The 10,469-nt window shown below is 37.5% G+C and overlaps 1 protein-coding gene across 2 annotated transcripts in view; it reads left to right on the forward strand.

Annotated features, from left to right (window-relative positions):
* LOC124795475 (protein maelstrom homolog) overlaps positions 1 to 10,251 on the forward strand; it is a 128,560-nt gene extending 118,309 nt beyond the window's left edge. For both annotated transcript variants that reach the window (XM_047259512.1, XM_047259511.1), the window contains exon 14: positions 9,619 to 10,251. In XM_047259512.1, the coding sequence (XP_047115468.1) occupies positions 9,619 to 9,650 (32 nt within the window). In that variant the 3' untranslated portion in view covers positions 9,651 to 10,251. The remainder of the gene's footprint in view (positions 1 to 9,618) is intronic.
* Positions 10,252 to 10,469: the final 218 nt, after the last annotated feature.

A 10,469-nucleotide genomic window follows, 5' to 3' on the forward strand; every position in this document is an offset into this window, starting at 1 on the left:
TAACAGCTTTTTCAGTATTAGATAACTACATTTCGATTTTCCATGTAGCAAAACGTTTGACAAACTTTGATGAGGTAAAAGATTCTTTCACAGAAAGGAAAACGCGCCATGTAAAGCTGTAGCAGGATTAGAGAGAAAAAAATGCTAGGAGCAGCTAAGGTTTGAAGAAATGTGTAATTTCTTGCTTATCTCTTGTCAGTACTGGTTTTATATATCCTATATTTAATTTTATGACACACAAAACAGCAAGTTATTGACTAATGGGCAATGAAGAGTTCAGATTTTCCGAAGAGTTCTTGTTCTCTCGATTACAAATAATCCCATCCGCTATTAATTGCGAGATTTTTTTAAGAGAGGCAGGCTGCCAAACCGGCCGACTGGGAGCAGGAGAGGCACCACAGGACATTTGAATTTCGACTCTCCTGAATATAGTTTGGACGTGCAGTAGAAAAATGCTTTATGAAGAGGCATGGAACTGCACTTGGGCATACTTAAGATCAAATAATATGTCTTACATTTCCTCGAATACATACGTTTTATGTTTCAGGCTTTTCAGAAAGATGTGCGCTACAAGATGAACATATTTTGAAAATTCAATTTTTTTTAGCATTGACCCAGTTCGCAAATGTCGTAGATCCGGAGCTGATGCGCAGAGCAATCTGAGCTATAGTGGGTAGTCTCCACGTGACCCGTGTTTAAGTTCAGTGATTTTGCTGTTTCCCCTTCGTTTACTCTCACGTCAAATGAAAACAAAACGGATATCCGTGGCTGGGAGCTATCAAGTGAATTAAAACACATTCACATAATTACTAAAGCCTGAAATATGTCATTAGTTTAAGATTTTATTTTATTTCCACCTTTCTGACAGTCAAGCATTAATCGCCTTGCGGGACAATGAAGTTATTTTTGTCTGTTTGCTAAAGAAATTTGACTTTTGCTAATCTTTTCCACAGAGGCAGTCAATGTGTCTTACACGAAATGTTTAATTCCACAGTACTGGGTAGTTTCAACTGTTCGCTGCATTTCAAGTGCACGTTTTCATTTTCTAGCACGTATGGCATTATGCCATAATAAAGAACCAAACATGATATAATACAGTACTGGTGCTCCAAGAAAATTTACATCCTGAAAACCACACTTAAAAGCTTAATATCAGATCGGGGTCTACGGTACTTCATTGGGAATCTGGACATACGAGTGTGCCTTTAAGTATGCACTTTCAATGTGCACATTTTAATATGGTTCACGAAATTCCGATGCTCTTGCAGTATCATCTTTCATTGATGATTTTTTACACGTACGTACATACGGGCTTCCTACATCATGATACATACCCAAGCACGGTGTCGCCTGTTACCTGAGCTCTCTGGCAACTGCTGAAACAAACCTATTTGTAACAGGTCGCGGGAAAATATTACGATTGGTGGTTTGAAAAGCGTTACTTTCAAAGTAAATATCCTTTTACGCAAGTTGAACTACGTACAAGAATGGACCATGAATTTATTAAATCACAAAGCGTTTGACTCTCATTTAACGATCAGGTGTCTGATGACGAACCCTCGAACCCTGAAGATCAGACATTTATGTCATTATTAAAAATTTTACAGGCACATTTGTATGATCTCTTAAAGTGTAACACGCGCAAAAAAGATCAACAGTATATGTGAAAGCTTAGCTTCTCTTGCAGCTTGAGACCAATATTTTATGTGAAAGCTTTGCTTTTCTTGTAACAACACTATGTGTATTAATTTAAACTATTAACTTTCCCTGTTTGGCGCGCTACTTAACACTGATGTTGCTATTGGCTGACTACATCACGTGACATGAGTTACGAACGGCTTACAAAAGCGCATCGAAATCTCGGTTTCAATGGTTCGGAAAGTAACATGCGGTGTTTGGTGGATTTTCTAATGTATGTTTTCGTAATACGAAAATACACAGCGTACATGTTGCTGCACATCAAAGATATTTCCAAAACATGTCTTTTTCTCTGAGTTTCGTTTTCTAAAGTGCCGGGAAATTGTACGCCCGTGTACAAAACCATAACCATTCAAAGGAGTGATAGGGGAAAATATACTGTCATCCGGGAGAAAGTGTGTTTTTAACCGGGAAAAATCCTGGAATTTTTTTTCCTTGTCCACGTAGACACCCTGATCATGTAAACCAGGGAGGCTTCACTGTCTGCCACACAGTGGATCAACTTCCCACTTGACCACTATCTAAAAAACCAGCAGAAGTATACTCTGAACCATTTTTAAAATGCAAAAGCCCACCTCTTAATATTTTCATCTTACTAATATGTTTCTGATTAGTTGTCCAGGTATCTGCTCCATGCAACTTCTACTCTTGAATATGATTAGTTCTGTCATTCACAGTTCAAAACCCCGATGAACTCCAGGCCACTACTATTTATTTTATTAATTTCAACATCCGATTGTCTCCTGCTTCTAAAATAGATACAAGGTAACAAAAATTATTAACCTTTTTATTTTGTTCCCATGTATGTACACTTAATCGGGATTGCTGGTAAGGTATTCTGTTTTTTTGATAATTAATCTTCAAACCTCAATTTTTTTTATTAATAATCTATTACTAACTGATTACATTTCTGACTTGGATCATCCCCACCTTGTGACATGGTCATCAGCATATACAAAATGGTGTAGATATGTTCCATCTAAAATTTGCAATCTCATGTTGCTACATTTATGACACCAATTCATCTGTATCTTTATTTAATAATTTTTATAAATATTCATATCTCTTTGTGTTATCAGTTCGAGATTTTTTGGCTTTTCACTTTGATGGAGTCCTTTAAATACTGACTATGCTTCTTTTGTTCTCTCAAAAGTATTTTCTTCATATTCGGCATCTCAAATGAAATTTTTTTAGCATTGCTTTTTATTACTCATAAATTTGATCCGAGCTTAGTTCCAATGATTCACCAAATATTCTCTCTATTCCAGTAGTGAAGAACATCCTTATACTTTCGTATTTTAAGTGGTCACTATCATACTGATTCTTTTGATTCTTCTCAGTGCAGTCCATTTTACAGTGTCGTTGTTGTTGTTGTTACTCAAAGTTTACCATGACCAGAGACATTTCATTTTTACTAGATAGTGCTCTGATGCACATTGGGCTTCTCTGTAAGATGTTAAATCCTTTACTGTAACCATATTTATTTGTGTAATGATAATATAATCTATTACAGATTGTAATTCTTTAGTATTACGCTACCAAGTACAGTTATGAATGTTTTTGTGTTTGAAAATTGTGGAGGCAGTTTTTAAACAAAATGATTCCCAAATTTCAAATAATTGTTCTCTATTGTCGTATTTTCTCTCTCCATGTTTTCCCAGTATCCTGCGTGACTCCGATCCGTACTTCACGTTAACAATGATAAGTTCTTTCCTTCATGGGACTTTTAGTATATTCTCTGAGAGTGGTCTGTGAAGTACCTTTCTCAGTCTTTTGTATCATTTGTGGGTGCATATATTCATTTCAGCTGTAACAATACATTGTCATAAATTCCCAATTTGATTCTTTTTTAAATATTTTCTTTATCATGATAGAAACTCCTACCTTGTCCCATACAGTTTTGGACACCCCACTCCAAATGTGTATGTGTTAATCAAGCTCTTTTCCTCCTCGACTTTTGTACTTCGTTTCAGAAGCTACAACGTACATTCTACATCTACTCTGTGAAACACTGTGAAGTGCATGGCAGAATGATACATCCCACAGTATCAGCTATTAAGGGTTTTCCTTTGTCCATCTACATATGCTGGACTGGTATGTGTGAGGTTTTAGTATATTTCAGAGCCATTTAAAGCTGGTTTCAAAGTAGTTTTTCTCGAGATAGTTTCCATCGTATCTTCAGAAGCTTGCCAGTTTGTTTCTTCGTCTCTGTGACGCTCTCCCATGAGTCAAAGAAGCCTGTAACCATTCATGCTGTCCTCCTCCGTACACATTCAGTATCCCCTCTAGTCTTATTTGGTACAGATACCACACACTTGGGCAGTATTGTAGGCTGGGTTGCATGAGTGATTTAAAAGCAACTTTCTTTGTAGACTGGTAGCATGTCCCTATTCTACCAATAAACTGATCATTCCATGTCATGTCCATACCAATATTTTTGCAGTTTAGTATGACTGAATATTTGTGCAACTTCGTTCAGACTGTACTTCAATATAGATAACTGCATCATCTGGAAAAAATCTGACATCACTATTAATATTGTCTGCAAGATCACTAATACACAACATAAACAGCAAGGGTCGCAACACACTTCCCCTGGGTAACACCGATGACACTCTAGCCAAGATAACATGCTGTGTTCTCCATACTGAGAAATCCCCAGTCCAGTCATATATTTTGCCTGATATTCCGTATGATAATCCTTTTGATAGTAAGTATGGATGTGGTACTGGGTCAAATGCTTTTCAGAAATAGAGAAATACTGCATCTACCTGACTGGTTTGACCCATGGCTTTCAAGGTGTCATGTGACAAAAGTGCAAATTGGGTTTCACATGGTCCATTTTTTCGAAATCCAAATTGGTTGGCATGGTGGACATCATTCTGTTAGAGATCCTACATTATGTATGATCTCGGAATAAGTTCTAAGCTTCTGTAGCAAGGTGATGCCAACAATATTGGACAGTAGTTTTGTAGGGAATTTCTGCTACCCTTCTTATACACAATTGTGACCTGTGCTTTCTTCCAGCTGCAGGGCACTGTTTTTTGTTTGAAGGATCTTAGACAGATTATAGTTAACTGAGGGGTAACTTAGCCGCAAATAAGTAGCGATTTCATCGGGCCATGGGGCTTTGAAAACAGCTGAAACCATTAAAATTGAACAATGCCGCTGACACTAATATCTATTTTACTCAGTTTTTTATTAGTAAGAGAATTTAGTTGGCGTAGTACTCCTGGATTTTCTTTTAATAAGGAGCATTTGAAAACAGAGTTACTTTTATTAAGGAGCATTTGAAAACAGAGTTAATAATTTACACTTCTGCTTTGCCACTCTGTTTCAGTTCCTGTTTTGTCCATGAGTGACTGGACACTAACTTTGATTCCACTAAGAGCCTTTACATATGACATGAGTTTCTTCTGGTTTTGTGAAAGATGTTTGGACACTATTCTGATACGGTACTCAATGAAGGCCTCAAATGTTGCGCTCTTGACTGCCAAATGTGTTCGTTCTATATCTTTCTATCTATAGCCCTATGCTTTGTTTTATACCTGTTATGCAGTAGTCTATTTCTTTATAAATTTCTTTACAGTGACTATGCTATGGAGGATCTCTCTCACTGTTCCGCTGGGTAGATACCTATCAAATTCATGAACAACCATCCTCTTAAACTTGAGCCATAGTTGGTCTCGTATTCCTGGCTTAAAGCCAGAAGTTTAAAGTTCCTCACTCAGATATGACATTACTGCTTCTCTGTCTAGTTTGCTGAGCATATAAATCTTTATGCATGTTTTAGTGCCTCTGTACTTTGGTTTTCATTGTTGTGTTGCTATAACTGCCCCGTGGCCACTGTTTAACATCTCTCCCCTGAAATTGAAGTTAAATTATTACGACCAAACAATATTTAGTTACTTGATTGGAAACTTTTGGGTGAGAGAGGTCACTTCTCCAGTATTTTTAAACAATTATCTCCCACACTTCCAGGTATAAAATTAATTGTTAGTTGAATTCTCAATGTGTAAAACAAAATTATTGGAAGTTACAGTTTATAATCATATTCTGTCTGATATTCGTCAGAGTTAGTACTTGGAATAAAAGCTGTGGCCCTGCAGAATTCTGTCGGTGCAGACTCTGAAGATTCTTAAAATACTCAGAGGCACAATTGTACACGGTGGGGAAGCCACCTGGGTGCTGTGACATTCAATCTGCAGCAAGGGAATTAGTGTCCAAGTTGTGTATCAATTTCGCTAAAGTCCAGAATTAAATATCTTAAAATAGAGCATAAACGGCTGTGGTGCAGGCTCTACTGATTTCCCAGGATACAAAGTTCCCTGTGAGTAATGACACACCAAATAATGTTCCAAGCCACAGACAGGGGAGAAGTTAAAATAACCGAAGAATTGAACAAACCTTTTCCATTCAGGAAATAAACGATATTCCTAGTTACATCCCAGTACACATCATCCTCTTGTATGGATGAGATGTTATCACAATTAATCAAATTTCATTCCTTATTCAAGATGGCAGCTTATAAGAATGCTGCTAATTACGGGTCCATTGCAGTCCTATTCTCCACAGTTCTAAATTGGAAGTAGTCATAATTTCCACCATGTGTGGGGTCTGGTACTATCTATTCCAGGTAGTTTTCAGAGAAGGGATTCAGTAACATTTCACAGGATTTCTTGTCACGCCCACTACAACGAAACCTTAATTATTCCAATTCATTGTTAGATGATTAACACCTTGTGTGCTACAAATATGCCCACTGCATTCTGTGGAGAGCGCAGCTTTGCTGCCACCTTTTACTGCTGCCAGGCCTGGGAGACCATGTTCCAGCCACTAACTGTGAGTTGGTTGTGGTGCACTGCCTGGCTCCCTGCGCTGAATGTTTAAGAAAGGCTGGCCATGATCGTATCCGCTGCACAAGTAGACATCTAGAGCGTCTGATGGATCAAAGGTACATGTAAACATATCCAATGCAACCAGGGACAGTGGCAGTTGTATGCATTAACATGTCCAGAGGAGTCAGATGGTTGTAGTATCCTTCAGCTATCACAGTATGAGTAGGAAAATTGATGTACCAGTGAACTAAGATTTTCTCTTAAGAGTTTTCAGTTACATTGGGAGGTGGGTTTGGTGGTCAATAGAAGAACCCTGTTACAGTTTTATGCCCACCCTTGATATTTAGTCTTGCCCAATCAATCTCGCATGCAGCTTAAATTTCAGTCTTGGTGGATTTGGATCTCTTGTCTCCTGTGACAAATTGACCACCTCCATTACTCATATCCCTATCCGTTTTGTATATGCTTAAATCCCCCCCCCCCCCAAATTTCACTACAGACAGCTGCAGGCTTTAACCAGTTTTCTTTGGCCGATATAGTGTGAGCAGTGATATTTAGAATCACTTCAAACTCCAGCACTTTGTTGGGAGTGCTTTCAGGATTCTAATACGCTCACCTATGGGAGTCATTTCTTTGGATCTTACTGTGATACTTCTGTGATTCCTACAGCTGTCATTATCTGGACTGGATGAGGAGTCCCCCCCCCCCCCCCCCCCCCCCCCCCCCCCCCCCCAGGAAAAAAAAGAAAATAAAACCTTGTGCACACAGTCAGCTACTTGAGTAGTTGCATCTTATGTGCAGTGCACACCTGACCCATTAGGAGGACACTAAAACTATCAATCCTATGATATAAGTCTAGGAAGTCACATCCTAGCTTGTCACAGAACCCTTTGAGTTGTTGGTTAAAGTCTTCCGTTCAACTTGGAACTAGGGAGCCACAATCTGTTCTGAGGACAGTGCTGCAGATTGTTTTTCGAGCAAGGCTGGTATTCTCAACCCTTTCTGCTAGCTGCTGAAATGATCCACATATAACTTTGGAGCCCAGAAGAGAGGCATCGTTTATTCCAAAGTGCGCCACAATCTTTGCTGGTTGCACTCTGTTCTGTCAGTATCTGATGGAATAGCCACTTCAACTTGCTGATTGAGACCTCCGGACATATAGACTGATGAGTATACCTGGTGTTCCTTCACCATGCATTTGAACTGCCAAAGTTAATAGACCCTGACCCCTTTGCTTTTGCTGCCCCTTGGCACCGGGCAAGCAAATTACCCAACAGGATGAAACGAGTTTCGCTGGCTCACTTTCAGGCTCAAGCTTGTTGATTAGTTGGATGGGTGCACTATCCTGAGTTCTCCCTGACCGGTCTCCCTTGCAAAGGATGCCTAGACCAACCATTGACATATCATTCATAATCAGATGGACAAATAGTGATGGGGCTTGTATTTCAGACAGACAGACAGACAGACCTACATACATTGTAGACAGGAGTGCCTTTCTCACTCCTGGTACACAACTCTTGGTAGCCCTCCCAACACACCTATTCACAGCAGCTTCTAATCACTAGACAGAAGTTAGAGTGATTTCCAACTGCTTGCGAATAGCTGCCAAATCCTCCCCTGCCTGTGGATGGCAAAGACAGTGGGTCTGCATTATGCATGGTGCAGTATTTCACCGAACAGTAAGCGAATGACGAATGGATGGTGCAGTATTTTACCCAATAGTAATCAAATAACTTCCTTCTAAGCTTGCTGAGTCTCTCTCAATTTGAGTTTGATATGCCATAAATATTACCAGTAGCCTTTTGGAACTTATACAACCAAAAATGAGATACTTTTAAAGACAGCAGAAAACTTTATACAAATTGTGCTGTTTCTCTGAAGTGTTTTTCAGATTATGACCATTAAGAAAATTTGACTGTAGCATTAAGTTACAATAAATTCGTTAATTTAAGATAAATGCAGACAATATACACACCTGTAAACGAGAGAACTAATGTGACATGATAAGCTACCGGGTACTTATTTATATTAACTGTAAACCACAAACACTGATGTAGTATGAAATAGGTTATGCAAAACACTCGCAAATTATGAAAACTTTTGCAAACCTCAAAGATGTCACATAAATATCTTTTCCGTGTAACTGTGCAATGAAATTTTGCAACCTTAATAGTGAATGAGGATTCTGTGACAAAGTTTCTGAAAAGCTCAGTTAACCTTGTAGCTGATGATATAACATTACACAATATAACACATTCGTGAAAAGTCCAGTTTATGTTTAAAATTGATGATTAATACTACACAGTATATCATGACTCTGTACAAGTTTATGGTAAATTAAGCATGAAAATCACGTTTGTTTTATGTCAAGTTTGTGTATCTAAGTTTTTGGAATTAATGTGATAACATGTGATTTTACTCACACAAGTGCCACGAATTCACTTACATACTTAAAATAAATAGATGTGCAAATTGCACTGATTTTTGCATGCTGTTTTTCACGAAGTGCCATAGATGAACACTGTAGTTTCATTAGATCTCACAAAAATAATGTGAAATGCCGGAGCACAACAGATGCATAACTCCATGGGGGCGGCTGGCATTGTTTCCAACATTTAAGTATCTTTTCTACCATTATTTCTGAGGTATATTGGATGGGTTTTTCATTTAAATTATTTTTTGACAAGAGTTAGGAGCAGGCCAACTGCATAACCTCTAATTTTGGAGGATCATTTGAATTAAGGTTTTCTGCCTTTAGATTAGATTAGATTAATTATTCATTTATTAATTTAAACTTACCCTATGTAAATAGCTTTGTTAAACAATTGTCCATTTCTATTTAATTTTCTTGTTTCAAGATGCTGATTTGTTGCTAAATTTAATCTGGTATAGCTCAATGATCTTAAACAAATTTTCATAATCTACATTTCTGCTTTTGTGCCTGATGAGATTTTACTTCTAGTTCTGTATTAGTTTTCACACTGCCTCTCTTTCTCTCGCCTATCTAATCTTTGTAACTTCTTTACTGTTCAATAAAATATAGTCTGTTTCATGAACTAATTTATTGGTATTTGTATTTCAGGTCGTGGCTTGTGTACATATCCTAACAAGTAAGAAGTTCAAGGAAGATAATATATGTACTTACATAAATGGGTGTGTGTGTGACAGAATTCGACTGAATTCAGGAACACCGTGTAACTTGCAAATCAGTATGAATTCTTTGTTGTTAGAGGTTGTGGTGTGTGCCAACCCTTTTTCTGTTTATAAGGCACATATAATTTCTGTTTGAAGAGTAATATTTATTTCATTTAAACTTCGAAACTTCAAGTGACAAATCAGACATGTTCCACGAGGTGTAGATTTATTGAATTTGACTAGTACCTTTCTTCTGGTGCATATGTAGTTAGTTATTATTTGTTATGCTGCTGCTTTGGTAAGCACATCTAAATTTTGTTTGATTCAGTATTGTTTTCTTTTCTTAACAATTTGCAACTCACAATGCCTATTTTAGGCAGTGATTAAACTATCATCATGCTTAAGGTTCCCTATTTTACGAAGAAGATATGTTTGTTTTTCCTTTAAATATGTGACTGTAGCACACAGGCTGTGGTACTTATAATTTTCACTAAAGTCAGTGTACCTGTAAGTAACAGTTACCAATGTGAAAGATAATTCGTGTACCTTGTCATTCAACAGTACAAAGATTTTATACATATAGTGATAAAAGATTTTTTTTCCCTTTCGAAACCTTATTTGGCTGCGTGAAGCAATAAATTGACTTTCTCAGAAAGATATAGTTCAACAAATTTCACAAATGATGGGGCTTGTAAGTATCTTTCTTTGTCTCAATAACTTACATTTAAATAGTTGTACATTTGGAGTCCAAATAAAAGAAAGATTTAAAGGTATGGTATGATACAAAACAAAACGATC

Source organism: Schistocerca piceifrons, chromosome 4, assembly GCF_021461385.2.
Source record: "Schistocerca piceifrons isolate TAMUIC-IGC-003096 chromosome 4, iqSchPice1.1, whole genome shotgun sequence".
NCBI classification, from domain to species: Eukaryota; Metazoa; Arthropoda; class Insecta; order Orthoptera; family Acrididae; genus Schistocerca; species Schistocerca piceifrons.